At 38.0% G+C, this 16,197-nt stretch overlaps 3 protein-coding genes across 5 annotated transcripts; 2 read left to right on the forward strand and 1 right to left on the reverse strand.

Annotated features, from left to right (window-relative positions):
- The first annotated feature begins 2,220 nt into the window (after window positions 1-2,220).
- On the forward strand, window positions 2,221-6,682 carry LOC137720732 (OVARIAN TUMOR DOMAIN-containing deubiquitinating enzyme 9-like). Of its 3 annotated transcripts, none has more exons than XM_068459846.1 (11): window positions 2,221-2,411; window positions 2,698-3,068; window positions 3,165-3,406; window positions 4,300-4,373; window positions 5,065-5,119; window positions 5,451-5,525; window positions 5,644-5,717; window positions 5,813-5,861; window positions 5,969-6,053; window positions 6,151-6,207; window positions 6,325-6,682. In XM_068459846.1, the coding sequence occupies exons 2-11, from the start codon at window positions 2,732-2,734 to the stop codon at window positions 6,372-6,374; spliced, it is 1,098 nt and encodes a 365-aa protein (XP_068315947.1). In that variant the 5' UTR covers window positions 2,221-2,411; window positions 2,698-2,731; the 3' UTR covers window positions 6,375-6,682. The 3 variants fall into 3 exon arrangements, with proteins under 3 accessions (XP_068315947.1, XP_068315946.1, XP_068315948.1); XM_068459845.1 differs by having other exon boundaries at window positions 2,707-3,068; XM_068459847.1 differs by having other exon boundaries at window positions 2,707-3,062.
- A 794-nt stretch (window positions 6,683-7,476) lies between these two features.
- On the forward strand, window positions 7,477-9,496 carry LOC137720520 (protein WHAT'S THIS FACTOR 9, mitochondrial). The gene has a single exon (XM_068459602.1). The coding sequence runs from the start codon at window positions 7,579-7,581 to the stop codon at window positions 8,830-8,832; it is 1,254 nt and encodes a 417-aa protein (XP_068315703.1). The 5' UTR covers window positions 7,477-7,578; the 3' UTR covers window positions 8,833-9,496.
- Window positions 9,221-16,197, reverse strand: LOC137720519 (pumilio homolog 4-like). Its single transcript, XM_068459601.1, has 12 exons — window positions 15,871-16,197; window positions 15,661-15,708; window positions 14,776-15,451; window positions 13,224-14,067; window positions 12,478-13,051; window positions 12,247-12,388; window positions 12,057-12,164; window positions 11,313-11,525; window positions 11,126-11,236; window positions 10,266-10,460; window positions 9,788-9,962; window positions 9,221-9,708 (listed from the first exon to the last, which is right to left on the reverse strand). The coding sequence occupies exons 3-12, from the start codon at window positions 15,439-15,441 to the stop codon at window positions 9,671-9,673; spliced, it is 3,066 nt and encodes a 1,021-aa protein (XP_068315702.1). The 5' UTR covers window positions 15,442-15,451; window positions 15,661-15,708; window positions 15,871-16,197; the 3' UTR covers window positions 9,221-9,670.

The following is a 16,197-nucleotide window of genomic DNA, read 5'->3' on the forward strand; positions in this document are numbered from 1 at the left end:
TAAGGTACCCTTCTCCCCGCTTAGAGCAATTGAAAGGGGTCGGGCCACGGAAGAAACCCCCACGCTCATCCCCTATGAATGCGAGTCAAGATAATCCAACCAAATGTTATCAGGTTTACGATCCTCAAATAAAGCATCTCAACGAAAACATAGAGCTCCTCAAATTAAATTGAGAGACATTTTGTACTCAGTCAGACTCATGAGAAATTTCATGAGTCCGCCAAATCTATACTTACCTCTCTTCTTGTTGCTAGCAAGTGGGAATAGACTATTTCTTGGGTAAATGTTCCCATGGTTTCCATGCCGTTTAATACCCTAAATTTAGAGTATTAAAAAAAAAAAGAAAAATCTGAACTTTAAAGGGAAAATTTAGGGTAGTTTCACCTTTAACGTTAGCAGATATGCAACTTCACCAGGTTGAGGGGTTCCTGTTCCATTCATACTACTGTTGGCTTATGCAGTATGTCTAGCAGAAGGTGAATCTTATCCAGGATCGGAATTGAATATTTTTTCAGTTTTCAAGAAGTGTCTTAATGGGTATCTGACCGCCTTCTAGCATGTATAATGGCTATCGTGGCCTCTTACAAACAAATGAAGAGAAAGCTTGTAGTTTTTTTTTAGGCTAGATTTTGAAATGAGACTAGGGGGTGTAGTCAAACTTGGATTTGAGAAGATTTTAAAAGACTTTAAAATCCTAGTGTAGTCAATTAAAACATTTTAAAGGATTTTAGAATCCATTCAAATCTAGGTGTAGTCAATTAAAGGACTTTAGAATCTTTTAAAATCTAGGTGTAGTCAATTAAAAGATTTTAAAGGATTTTAAAATCCATCCAAATCTAAGCATAATAAAAAAATTAAGATTTTGGAGGATTTCAATAAGTTGTGGAATTTGTGAGATTTGAGAGCCAAAAGTATATATAACCAATACTAAAAAGAATCCAACCTCACCCTCTAGGATTTCAAATCTTTCCACCACAATCCATTCAAATTCTTTAAAAATCCATATGAATTTTGTAGGCATCTTTAATCCTCTTTAATCCTATCAAATCTATCACTTTTAAACTTCTTTAAAATCCTTTAAAATCTTAGTTTGACTACACCCTCTTAGGATACGCACATGAACCAAGATTCAGAGTCACTCAAAGTCATATATTGTAGATCCTAGTTCACTTTCCAATCACTTCAGGATCAAGAGGTGACTTTAAGAATGTTATGTCAAAAGGACCAACTCTGATGGGAGAAGGAGTACAAGCGGTACACCACATCAAATGTTAATAATTGCACACATGTTACAATATAAATAACTTATCACGCAAAAGAAAATAAATCATCAAAATAATGATGCAACTAATCATTTCTTCAACATGCCTTGCAGTCATCATTGTAGAATTTGCAACAAATGTTGTATCGGTTTTTAAAAATCCATGTTAACGCGTAATTTAACGTCTTTGAGTCGGTACCAGAATTTAAAACAATGAAGCATGCATTGTATTACCATTAATTTATGTCACCAAATAAGGAATATGAAGTCCTCAAGCAAATATTATCCCTTTGATAACCCTAAATTTTCGTTTTCAGGTTGATTGTTAAAAGGGGAAAGGATCCTCTCCACCAAAGCACACAATTCGAGTCTTTGAAATTTGATCTAACGGCTAAAGTTATTATCATTTTTAAAGTAGATCCCTATTTGTAGCCGTTGAATCACATTTCAAAGGTCCAGATTGTGTGCCTTGGTGGACTTGGTGAAGAGGATCTGGATAAGATCTTTTCCGTGTTAAAGGGTTAAAAGATTTTGACTACACTTGTCCCAATATAGAGCTTGTTTGGATGTGCTTTTAAAATGACTAAAAACACTATTGATGAGCATATTTTTAGAACCAATCCTTGGTAAAAATGCAAGTAAATCCTGGAAAAATACATAACTGATGTTTTTTACATAAAACACTTTAACTACTTTTGGAATCCAAAAATATTTTTTTTAAAAACATTTTCAATCATTTTAAAAGTACATCGAAACGAGTTTATATTCTTATCTCCAACTACTAGGCTCACGGGCCTATCCTGTGACACATCCATCTATGATTCTCTATATCCCAAACCAGCCTTAACAAGCCAACACGTGGCACAATCACCGGGGAACCGGCAGATCCCGGTGACCAACGCTCCGCGTGCCAAATCATCATGTGGGGCGGGGCGGTTTGTTTCACTCTGTTTCAGGTTCCCTCTGCGAAAAGCGAGCCGTATTTAACCCCAACGGGATTTTTCGATTTCTACAAAACACGCCAAATCCAACGGCGGTTTCCAGTTTCAACAAACACTTTCTTATCTTCCTCCGCCGGTGGCGCTTGCGTTCACGACCCCTTCCGTTTGGCTCCCAAGATTCTTCCGGCCCCCGTAAATTGGATTCAAAGGTTGGTTTTTTTTCTTTTAATTTGCTGGGTAGGTTTTAAATTCAAAGTTTGAAGCGTTTCTGAATTTTATTGGAATTTTTAGGATTAGGGTTTTGTGATTCATGTTCTGCTCTTTGAAATTTTAGTTTAGAGTTTAGATTTTTTTATTGAAATTATAGATAGATTTTGAGGAAACCGATTATATGACTGTGAACTTAGTTTAATAGATTGCAAATAATATAGTTTCTATTGTTATGATTATGCCCTTTTCGAGTTTTTTTCGGTTATTGAAATTTAACGGGGCTAGGTACTTCAGGAGCAGAGGTAGTGTTGCTAGATAGATGTTAAACGAGCAGATGAAGACATATAACCTTGATCCCGACGTGCTTCGCTGGGGTCTCCATCTCTTGGATGTTTGCACATTGTCGAATGATAATTCTCATAGTACTGTTACGCAATACGACCAGGATTTTAGTCAAGTAGAGTATGTTAGAGAAGGTTATGTTGAGCCTTTTATTGTGGAGAATGATGAGATTATAGCTCATGCTTATCAAGAAGAGTTGTCAAGGCTCGCTTCTGTAGAAACGTCAGGAGCTTCTGGTTATGGAGAAGGGCAGTTGGAAGCGTCAATCATTGCGCAGGATTGGCTTGGTCCATCAAATAGGCACAGTGGTACTGGTATAGGATTATGCAAATTGACATTCTCGTTAAGTTCTCTGATTTGCATTTGTGTATCTGTTCTCCTTAATAAGATGAAATGTTGGAAATCTGTAGGGCTTGAAAATGTTCAGGATGCAGTAAATGATTTCGGCAGAAATATGGACGCCGATGATTATAGACATAATCAACATGGGGTGGAGGATCCAAGGAGAAATGGAAACGAGGTAGCAAGTGATCACTGCGAAGGAGAATACTCGATTAATGGGGAAGACTTTTTGCATTCACTGGAAATAACAGATGAATTTTCTCTTGATGGTGAAGTAGGGAGAAGATTGAATCAGATGGCTTCTGTACCTGTAAGTCTAGCTTTTATGGCGTCTTGCTGCTGCCATTTAATTATCAAAAGATTATGCATATCATCTGCTGGTCATCTATCCAGGGATGAAGCCAGGATTCAGAAATGGGATGGGCTGAATCTGAACACATTTTTTTTTCGTAATAAAACATATAATATTTTAGTAGTTGTACCAAATTTTCTCTTAAAATATCTGTTCTGTAATTATGAAACGAATTTTAATCACAAATGATCTTTTATGTTTCAAACTCATCAATTTCATCACTTGTATACTGTACACTCATCAATATGGTTCTTCGCATGTTGAAATGAATCATATGTGGCCTATAAAGCAAATTATGTGATACTACACAGACTTTTTTTAATTAAAATTGTTAAAAAAATTTAAAATAACAAAAAAAAAAAAAAAAAAAAAAAAACTAAATAGAAATAAAAGATAAGACTAAAGAAGTAAAAAAACGAAACCTCTCTCTCTCTCTCTTTATGCGATGTCACATGCTGCCACAGTCACCTCCACGGCAAGCAAACAACCAGCCACCCTGTTAATTCCGGCATTGAGCATTCCCCGACAAAATTCTGCCCCACCCGCTTTTCCAAACAGCACCCAGACAGCCTGCCAACACCCAGCCCACAACCCCAAATCGCAATTCCCTCCCTTCACCTAGCCACTCTCTTGTGGGATTACACCCCCCACTCATCACAGACTGAAAGTTTATTTGTTTAAATTGGTAGAAATTGGTCTCCTGGTATTAATGTTCGGGATGGTGTGGGAATAGATCAGTATCCATTTGTCAATTTGTTTTTTGTTAGGAAACTTTATTGCATGCCAATACACATTTTTAGTTTAATGTTTATTGCAAAATGGGATTCACATTATCATCATTCTTTTGGCAGCATGTTCCTAAAACGAATGAAAAATTACCCTCGGAGGATGAACAGTTATCAGATCATCAGAGGCTTTTGGATAGGTATTTTATGTTAGTTCCATGTATTATATACTTTATTTATGAGTAATGAATTGTCTCCCGGGATATATTGTCAAACCTATGTTTCTGTCTCTGTTTTTTTTTAACAGATCGATAGTATTGGGTGTTTAACTTCAGGTGTCTAAGGGCCTGTTTGGTATCTTTTTTGAAATTTTTTATCATTTCTCAAAACATTTCTTAAGAACATTTCTTTAAAACAATTTTCTTTAAGACTCAAAAACTTGATTGGTTTACGATTTAAATTTTTTAAATCTTACGACTTAAACTGGATGAAGAGATCTAAAAAGAGGGGTCGCAGGAGAGGGAGAAAGAGGAGAGAGGAGGAAAGAAAGTAAGAGATGATTGAAGGAAAGAGAAAGAAAAGAGAGGATTGGACGAGATAGAGAGGAAGAGGAGTGAGAGAAAGAACCGAGATAATGAAGAGAACGGATTGGAGAGGAGGAGGGAGAGAAAAGAAATGAGTGGGTTTAAGTTTAAAAACTCTAAAAACTCACTTTTTATGTTTTTAGATAATAGACTATATTTTTGAGTTAGTTTTGAATTCAGTTTTTGAAAATAGTCCTATCAAACAAGTTTTTAAGACCTAAAACTTGAAAATTGTTTTTGAGTTTAAAAAGTTGGATTCAAGTAGAGTACCAAACAAGCCCTAATTTTTTTTCTTTTTCTTCAATAGGCTGCAGTTGTATGATTTGGTGGAGTGTAAGGTCCAGGGAGATGGTAACTGTCAGGTTGGTATTATTTTACTTAAATGATTGGTCTATCATTTTTATTCTTTCATTTTAAAATGATAAACGAAAATTTACTGAGCATCCAATTTTTGTTGAAGTATATCAAGCGGTGTATTCGCAATGAATAATCTGATGCAGTCTTGATTGAAACAACTTTTTCCCCATTCCCGCTACTCTTTCAATGCTTTTTTCTTTCTGGATTGTAAATGCACTGCTCAAATGTATATGTAACATATCTTTATACATGTAATTTCACATATCTAACTTGCAATATTCCAGAGTCCTCTTCTGAGTTAAGTTGATAGTGTCTCACTATTGTTTTATTTCCCAGTTTCGTGCTTTATCAGATCAACTATATCGTTCTCCTGAATACCATGGTGTTGTAAGAGACCAAATTATTCAACAGGTTGGTTGGCATTTCAGTAAGTGGATCTTTAGTAGTTAAATTCAAGTTATTCTTGTGAAGGTTTTGAAGATGATATTTTGTAATTTAGCTCTTTTTACTCATCTTTTTTATGTCTCAGCTGATGAGTCACCCTGAAATGTACGAGGGTTACGTTCTAACGGGTTATGTTGATTATCTAAACAAGATGAGCAAGTAGTGTGCTAATCTCTTAATCCATAATTTTCTATCCTAAAGCTTACATCTTTTTCTCGTTTATTTACTAATTCTTCTTGACTTGGATGAAATAGGAATGGTGAATGGGGTGATCATGTCACATTGCAGGCTGCCGCAGATTCGGTATGAATCACTCCCTTTTTGCTTAATCTTTTGCTTTTATGTGGGTGTCCATCAGTTCGTAGAGAAACATTCAATTGTCGACTGATATGTCCATTATTTTATTGCAGTATGGTGTCAAGATATTTGTAATAACTTCTTTCCGAGATACATGTTACATTGAAATCCTTCCGCACATTCAAAAGTCCAATAGAGGTAACGGTTTTAGAAGTTAATAAACTTCCATCTTTCATCCCTCCTCCCTCTATTAGTCACTGTATTTGGTCATGTTTGCTTATATTCACTTGTGCAGTTATCTGCTTGAGCTTTTGGGCCGAAGTGCATTACAATTCGATTTATCCCCAAGGAGGTAAATCAAAATAAGCGTTTTTTACATACATCTACTGGGAAATAAAAGGACACATTAAATGATATGACTGGCGTTAACATTTGTTATCTTTCCGTTGTATTTTGTTTTCTTGTTCAGAACTTCCTCCGCCCAGCTTAAGGAAAAAGAAGAAATGGTGGAACCTTTGAAACCAGGAATCTACATCTGCAACGAGTCTTTGTTTTCTGTTGAGGAAGCTTCAGTGTCGCGTTGACGTTCTCTATCTTTGGCTCCCTGGAGCGGGGGGCGGAATGGCGTTCCTTTGCTTGTTTCTGCTCTGCATTTGCACCGGCAGCTGATTCTTCACCAACTCCCTTGTACATGTTATATCTTCTTTGATTTAGATGATTTTTTGCTTTTAACATACCTTTGATATAGAGGGGATTTGTCCTTCCTTTCTGTAAATAAAATCATCGTTTTTATTCTTAATTATAGTAAATCTTTCTTTCCATTCAAATTTTTACCTTCACATTATGTTCAGAAATATTAACAGAAAATGGACTAAATCAGAACACTAAAAAAATCTTTTTGAATACTTCGTGATTCTATTTGAACAAAGCTCCCCGATTTCAGCCGACAAAGGTTGGTTCAGTTGATAAAGGTCCCTGCTTTCTATGTTGCCACACGAAGATTCGAGTCTTACCGTCAGCAATCTTGTGTTGGTTGGTGATTTGTAAAAATTAACAGAGGGGGCACAAGCCCCTCCTCCGTAAGTGGCCTCCCTCCCCCCCAAACTTTATAAAGATAAAAACTCCCCGAATCCTTTCCTGTAATTTTATATGTAAACCCTTTAAAACCAGGGGGAGATATATATATATATATATATATTGTATTGTATGGTACAATTTCTACTTGGCATCGAAGTCCATGTCAGCACCATGGGAATGGACATGTTATTATTTGGTTACGGGAGTTTGTTATTTTGAAATTTATGGTTAGTACTAATTTTTTCTTCTGAAATTTGAAATAAAAAAGCGTGTAGCATTAAAAAATAGTTAGATATGCTATTTAGTACTACAATTTAGTGATATTCCTCTTCATTTATAAGTGAGAGATTTTAAATTCGATTCTCGCCAAAGATGAATTTGAATCACATTATTACTAGCAGACTAAGTTTATCTCATCCTTTTTAGTGTAGATAAATCATTTATTTAAAAAAAAAAATTAGGCTGATATACAAGTAATTTAACTAAAAATTTCTTATTTAATGGGTCCATAGCTCAATGTAGAGCATTCGACTGCAGATCGAGCTTGACTGAAACTTCCTACAAAAGGCCGCCATTGCTGCAACCTCTCAGTTTATCTTTCTGAATCCTCCACAGATTTATCTGATTGACCCCTAAACCCCTACGCATGTTACTCAAGAAACCCACCTCCAAAACCCTAAAAACCCTAATTTTCCCCTCTTTAAACCCAACCTTTTCCTTCGTGCACCTCCCCCAAAACCCTCCTCACACCCACACCCAGAAATCCACCTACGTCGATGTGTACATGAAATGGAAGAAAGACCCTTACTTTGATTCACTTGATCAAATCCACAAGTCCATTGTTCTTAAACCCATCATTTCCCTCAAGAATTTGATTGCCCAAAACCCCAGTGGCTGCATCCCAATCTCTGATGTCTCCAAAAGGGGGATTCAATTGGAGGTCCCCATGAAGGTTGCAAGGTTTCTGAGGCTGTACCCTTCGATTTTCGAGGAGTTTACCGGCCCGGAACACAATCTTCCATGGTTTAGATTGACCCCAGAAGCTGATGAGATTGATAGGGAGGAGAAAAGGGTTTATGAGGAATGTAGGGAGGATTTGAGGGATAGGTTGAAAAGGTTGATTCTGATGAGTGAAAAAAAGATCTTGCCTTTGAAGATTGTTCAGGGAATGCAGTGGTATTTGGGTTTACCTGATGATTTCGTGCGAAACCCGGATGCCAATTTGGATGAGAGTTTTAGATTTGTGGAGATGGAGGATGGGTTACAGGGGTTGGCTGTTGAGAGTAGTGAGAAGGTGTTGTCTGTGGTGCAGAGGAATGCAATGAAGAGAGGGGTTTATTTCGGAGCTCCGATGGAGGCAGCTGAGTTCCCACTTTTCCCCTCCAAGGGTTTGAGGCTGAGGAGGAAGATTGTGGGTTGGTTGGAGGAGTTTCAGAAGCTTCCCTACGTTTCTCCTTACGAGGATTTTTCTCATCTGGATCCGGACAGTGATGTATCGGAGAAGCGCGTGGTGGGGCTTCTTCATGAGTTGCTGAGTCTGTTTGTTGAGCATTCAGCAGAGAGGAAGAAGCTTCTGTGTCTTAAGAAACATATGGGGATGCCGCAGAAAGTGCACAAGGCGTTTGAGAGGCATCCCCATATGTTTTACTTGTCTCTGAGGAACAAGACTTGCACTGCAATCCTCAAAGAGGCTTACCGTGATGAGTCTGCTATTGGGAGGCATCCGCTTTCCGGGGTGAGGATGAAGTACATTGATTTGATGAGGGAGTCGGCCGCGATCTTGAAGAATAGGAGAGTGAAAAACCGGTTTGTTGATCGATTGGATTCGCATACGGAAATTGAAGATGGAAAGGAGATTGCAGAGTGTTCTTACTTGTCTGACAGAGGAGTTCAAAATTAGAAATGAAATTGGAAGCTTAAACTTTGGAAAATTACACGTTCTTTGCCATTTGGCTGTGGATAAGATTTTTTTGACGCAACAATGAAAGAGAAGTGAAAAATTACATGTTATTTTGTGAAATTCCACTATGTTCACCGGTTCATTGGACGGCTAGATTTGCATGGCTGAATCTTTAACCTGTTCAAACACATGCATCTCGTACACCGGGTGTATTGTAGAAAAACTGATTCCTTCCCTTTTGTTGAAATTCGCTCATTTCTACTGTAACAATTTGAATTAATTTCTTTTAGGAACCTGTACAATTCGAGTTTTACTCGCGATATGCATACTTGTGATGCGAGAAGTCATGAAGCGGAAAATGAAGGAACAAGGGAACGAACAAGATATCTGCAAAAGACAAGTAATATACATATCTCCTTCAGAAAATTGCAGTGTATTTACACAAAGTAGTTCTCAAAGTCGAAAGCCCCACCATATATGAACACTCCCTATTTACCCTCTCTTTCAAATTGCAATTAACCATTTACACTTGAGACTGTTAAATAGACAACGAACCTTGTACCGGTAAATTCTCGAGCCCAAGGACTGACCCTCTTCCATGCCGAGTTTTCCTGGTCAGATTAGAACCGGCGAGCCAAAATATATACTAGGAGGGGGATAGACATCATATCGCAGGGGGCTCCAGATTCCATGCTTATTTACAACTATAGCTTCTCTGTGTACTTATACGAACTGAACGAACTTGCTAAGGTCACTGTCCATGTTAGCTGTACAAGGTGCATACTTATTCATGGTGGCAACAGGAAAAATGCCTTCTACTTACTCCAGATTGGGTGCCTCAAGAAGAACACGAGGCTGACAACCCTATGCGCCTTTCTGCATATGATAGATCAAAATCTGTTAGAGGTCTTTTACTCTGCAAATCTGTACAAGAAATATGTAGGAAAAGGCTCACCTCCAGTTGTGATGAGTTTCTCGACACGAGAAACGATATGTTTGCCGTAGGTATACTTCTTCAGGGCAGTCAAATGAACCTTAATGCGAGAAAGAATCAACTCAAGACTCTGATCATCACAAGTCTCAAGAACCTTCTGCACAACGTAGTTTCCAAAGGGATCTTTCATCATGGCCTGCACATTTGCATTTGAAAAATTTGGTCATGCATCAGAAACTGAAAAATTCATGACCTTGAAGCATCACATATTTTGTTACGTATGCGTGACCATGTGGATTTTCAATTGTGGCAGTACGAAGTGTGAACTTAGTAGACTGGCAGCAGTCGGTAGCGTTAATTTCATTGTACAGTAAAATATGATCAAGGACGACTTCGATTTGTGTACAATGTGCTAAATTCATGTAAGAATTTCCATAGCTGGTATAGACTATCTTGAAAGTATATATTATCTTCTGTATGGAAAACATTAATTTTAGACCTGTAAGGGCTCATTTTCATCAGTTGAACCCAGCATCTCATTCACCAAAAACTGGCGCTCATCAGCATTCCCAAAAGTTAAGCACTTCTCCACAACATTAGAAGCAAACTTTTGCTGACTCATCTTCACAATTTGTCCTGCAAGCTTGTGGATAATTGCAGTCCGTTCGTGCGGTTTACCATGTTCAAGGACATGCTACCAAACAAGAGTATTTATATCAGATACGCACAGTTGATGATACGAACATGAGTATTTCCATCACATGTGTATATATATATACTTGATGATGTTAGATATCACAAATAGCATAGGGTCTCAAAGCAAAGACAAAGCATGACTACTATCGGTTGTGAAAACAAAAGTTAGAACACACTATAAACAGCATCGGATTTCGATCAAAGAAAAAGACAGATTGAAAAAGACAATCAAGTACCTTGGCATCCAGTTTTGTCTCAATGCTCAGATGAATCACAAAAATGACATCACAGGAGGCATATCATGAATAGTATAAGCTACAAGGCATATGATCTACCAATGAAAACAAAAATATAAAGTACCTCGGCATCCAGTTCTGTACACTTGCTCAGAATAATCTTAAACAAGTTGAATTCTGGTTATCAGGTTCAATAATATTTGCTAAGCAAACGAGTTGTCATAGTGTTAGGCCAATATGTCCTCTCATGCCCAAAGATCCAATGTTCTTTTCCCTTTTTGTGGAAAAGCATTTGCATCCAAAACAATGCATATTTTCTGGAACATAACTCATTTAACAGAATAGAACAAATCCATGGCTATTTATGGAAAAATAAATATAACACAGCAGCTCAACCATATATATACTGAGTATTGTAATTGAATACCTGAATGACATAATTTCCATATTGATCTTGTGCCAAAATGCATACAGATTGCATGATTTCATCCATGATTATTTGTTGTGTGTTTGAATCATTGCAATGTTCCAGAACCCTCTGTAAGAACCAAAAGGGATCACACAAGTAAACATAAAGAATCCCCACACAGAGAAAGAAGATGCAAACAACTAACCTGTATAACACGGCATCCATAAGGATGAGTGGATAGTGTGACAACTTGCCCATAGAAGGATGAAATTATAAATTGAATTTTATCTTGAGGGATACATTCTATACACTTCTGAATGACATGATTCCCATTCTGATCACGGACGCATTTCATGATTGAACCATCAAGCTCCAACACCATCTGTGCCTGCTGATTCACATCAACCACTTCCAAGGCCTGAGGTAAAATTTCGAGCATTAATTCTTATTTTCCAAGTATGATTCATCTCATACCATACTTAAACAACTCTTAAACAATATGACGATCGGGTCATTGTTTTTCTAAATGTGGTGCCAAAGTGTCTTTTCCATAATGGAGGAGGGAAGCATAGTAACATATATAGTTATCTGTCACAATGAAGGTCATACAAGACAGGAGCATTGTGTTCATACATTACATGTGGACAACATCTTTCTTAAATTTTTCCAAAACTCCTTTTCATTTACAATTGTCTTGTTTTCTAACCTAATAAGAACATCACATGAAGCTACTGCTAGCCAGATGCAATATAGTACATTATTTTCTCGTAGAATCATGTAAGTGGCACGAATAACACCAAACGCCATGATAGAAAGAGTTCTGCAAAGTAAAAATATGGAGAAAAAGAATTTGTATCCATGCTATGCAAATTTTGAGGCAGATCAAAGGTGTGAAGCTAACACATAGAAAGGCATTGGTAGATCAAGATTTTGAGGATCAGGAAATCACCTTCTGAATCACTCTACAACCATACATTTGAAGACTGAGAGGCAAAACATGGCCAGTAAGTTGGCTGGTTAACTCTTTTCTTTGGCTTTCTGTACCATGCTCAAAAAACTGCAATTTCACGCAGAACTAAGTTAATAACTTTAAACAGAAGGGAAGGAATTTTCAAGCATTTGAAATACAGAGATTATACTTTCTGTACGACATAATTTCCGAATACATCAGTCATCAACGCGCGAGCATGAGGAATAATCTCTGGAAATATCTTCATTTTTTCTTCCACAGTGGCTGTTTCTAGTTTCTGCTGAATAAAGCGACTTCCATACTGGTCGGTACTACAATTTTGCTCAGAAGAAACTGAAGTCAGAATTGCAGCCAAAGCAACCTAAGAAGAATATACACTGAAGAAAAACACTATACATACCTGAATTCAATTACGTGATCAACAATGTCTGCAAATTCAAAAGATTTGTTCTTATTGTTCTTGAATTCATCTAATAATGATGATGCATGTCGTCCTTCTAGGTTGTTTCCAATATCTGAGTTCCAGGAGCTAACCGACCCTCCCATTGAACTTCTCAACATAGAATTAAAGTGGGCAATCTTCTCACTCTCAAACATTGGACTACCATACCCAATAGAAGGATGAAGTGAATTTGCCATTGGATTTCCTGGATACATGCCAAGCCCATATGGTGGGTTCCCATAATATCCATGATTAAAACCGTCAGAGTTACCTAAAACTGACAACTCATACTGTTGCTTCCTTTGAGCAAGCAATGCCTCAAGATATGCCTTCTGAAGCCCCTCTAAGTCTCCATGCAAAGTGCCAAAGTGGTTTTTGCTCAGAGGATAACCACTTGGACTAGTTACATTAAGTGCTGCGTAATCAGTTCTTTGCAAAAACTGAATATAAGATGGGTCCATAACAGAAGAATGAAGACCAGGCCCTACTTTGTTTCCCAGTCTGTTCAGACTTTGTTCATCACCACTAGCAACTGCACCCAGAAAAGAAAAGGAGGGAGGAAGAGAGAGAGAGAGAGAGAGAGAGAGAGAGAGAGAGAAACATTGTCAACGCTAACTGCTGACTGACTATTCAACCAAGGTACTCAGCTAATTTTAAAAATAAAAAAGTTATTGCAGATGAAATTTAAGAAACTTCATAATTACCTGCACCAAGATGATTATCACTTGTCATGTTCAACTTTGGATTTACAGGATAGGCCCCGGCAACATGGCCATCAAAGTCCATACCTGCTGGATTTGCTTCTTGGTAATGAACATTAGATCCTTCCAAAGCTCCAAAGCCTGAAGAACTCCCTTTTGAGTACAGACTGGGAGAAGAAGTTCTTCTTGAAAAATTAGCTTGCCCATTGGATGTAGTACGGTTTGTTATGATTCCATTTTTCTTTGCTAGATGAGCATAATTAGTAGGAAGAGAAAAAATTTCAGCATTTGCCTTCTCTAACAGTTCCTGCTGCAGCCTCTGATGCCCATTTGGCATCTTAAACAGAAAATCACGCTGATTATCAAGATCCACATGAAGCTGCGACTGAATACGTCTATCATCATCTACAGGTCTAATTTTTGATAGGCTTAAGCCAGAAAAATTGGCTGAAATATCCGCCAGATCATTCATGCTGGAAGAACGATCATTTTGAATATCTGGACTAACAACATTCTTCCTCTCGGTAGGGAATACTCTACTCCCTACAGGGCGGAGACCAGAACCGGTGGACCTCCCAAATAGTTGTTCAGGGGTTCTGCTTCTTGGCAAAGAAGGACCCACAGCAGATGCAAAGGAATGAGAAGTTGTTAGGCCATGGCTCTGAACTCCCACCAGGCCACGTGAAGCTGGTCCATTATGCATACCCTCTGCAGACTCCACTCCATTAGTTAACCCAACTGGATAGGGATCAGCCATGCCTGTGGAATCCATGAAATCACCAAAAGCGTTACGACTTGATGGCCTTGACAGGGGACCTGACAAGGATGCAGTTTCATCAAGTCCTTCCTGCAGAACATGTCAATTATTAATTTACAGGACACCAAAATAAGAAACAAGAAATAGCAGCTAAGCACTTCATCCCAAACCAAATTGTTTGAATTTACTTGGAGAAGTGCAGGTATAAGCATATCAATTTAAAGAATATGAATAATGAAAACTTTCTGCATTAAATATGGAAGAACTAATAAACATCTGCACCTTTCTGAATATTTGAAAGGGAAGCGGAAAAAAAACCTTCATGAAAATGGAAATGAGAACTTAAACGGTGATAAATAAAGTACAGCGTGATGCATTTAACATGTCATGTGCATATAATACAACAGCTAGCAAGATGGAAAGGTTCCAATAGAAGCCACCACAGATAGTTGCAACAGTAATTCTAAGAGCAGGATCATGCTCTTGGCTACATCCTTGCTCTGCATCCCCATGCGAAGGGTGTACCCGCCCTTATGGAAAATGTGTGATCTCGTGTAGTATGCAATAAATATCAAACGTAAACTAAAAGCTATGCGTAATGCAAGCTTCAAACAGCCATCTAACTGAAAATACTAATCAAAAGGGGGCAGGTAGAATCAAAATACTCAAGCATACAAAATTAATGAAAGAAACAATTGTCAAGAGAAAGGGAAACAATGCAGTACGAAAACAATACAATCAAAGTCTAACCAAGGAACTACATAAATAATACAGAATAAAGCCTTCACAATAGATTACCTGTAAAATGTCAGCAAAACTCTTTCTCCTTCCACCAAACGCAGTTGTCGACAAACCAATCAAACCATCCGTGCTTTTATCAAGCCACTCAGATGAAGTCTGTTTAGGGAGATTGCTACCTTTAGCATTCCTCAGTCCCATCAACTCATCCTCTGCCTTTTGTAGTCCCAACTGCGTGGAAAATAGCGACAAACTATCACCATCATCAGCCAACTTCTTCCTCCTCCAGTCCCCAATGCCCTCAAAAGAAGACCCGCCACCCTGAAACCTTTGTGCAACACGCCAATCCTCTCTCGACAACAACGGTGGAGGCAATCTTGGGTTAATATTATCATGCGAATAGTAGTACGAAAGATAAGCAGGATGAGATCGAATCTCATCTTCGGACAAAACCCCATTGTTATTACTAATCCTACTAGTCACATCCCTAAAATCTGAGTTCCTAAAGAGACTACCCACAGCAGTTAGCGAACCCTCAACAGTTGGCGGGGCACTGCCGCTCCTATACATATTCACGTCCCTCTCCCGGTGAATGGCATGCTGATTGCGCTGCTCTCTCAGAATCAATTCAAGCTCACTCTGTAAAGCATCTTCTAAATTCCCATTGGATCCTTGCAGATTATTATCTAGGGTTGACAGCATATCTATGTTACTCCCCGTAGCCATCTCCACAACTCTAAATTATCACAAACAACAACAAAAGCAAAACAGAAATTCTTCAAATTCAGCTAGTTTCGCATTCGATAAATTGTAATCATTAAGAAAGGTAACAATTGGCTAACTTTTTTGTGATAGGACCCAAATGATCAACATCCAATATAACTATAGAATTCAAAGCATAAAATTCTCGAAAAAAGAACAATATTCGAAACAAAAATTTCGTACCTTTCCTCACGATCAATACAATCAAATCCCGAACAATTCCTCGGGTGACTGCGAAAATCATGGAAATCACACCAAAATCAGCCAACTCAATTATATGATCAGTGATCACACCAACAAAACAGCATCAAAACATCAAAAGTTTTTAACTTTGTTGTAAATTTAATAAATTGTAACGAAATTGGTACTGATGAAACCGAGGAAATGGTCAACCTGCGGAATTGATCGCTGAGGGAGCTCCACCAATAATCCAATTGATATATGTACAGAAAGAATATAATGTGTATATATGTGTATATACGTATATACGATTGAAGAAGCTGAAGTTTTTCTTGGTCAAAAATCTAGGAAAGAATTTCGGAACAATTCCAAGGGTTAGAGAGAACTTTACAGAGAGAGAGAGAGGGGGGCTGAGGTTGGGGATGAGATCGTGTGGGCCTGATATCCTTTCGAAACGGCCGCTTTTTAATTTTTAGAGAGAGAAAGAGACTGGAGAGAGAGAGAGACGGAGTTTTGGTGGGGGCGAGGCGGGAAGAGAGG

The sequence above is a fragment of the Pyrus communis genome, chromosome 16 (genome assembly GCF_963583255.1).
Source record: "Pyrus communis chromosome 16, drPyrComm1.1, whole genome shotgun sequence".
Classification (NCBI taxonomy): domain Eukaryota; kingdom Viridiplantae; phylum Streptophyta; class Magnoliopsida; order Rosales; family Rosaceae; genus Pyrus; species Pyrus communis.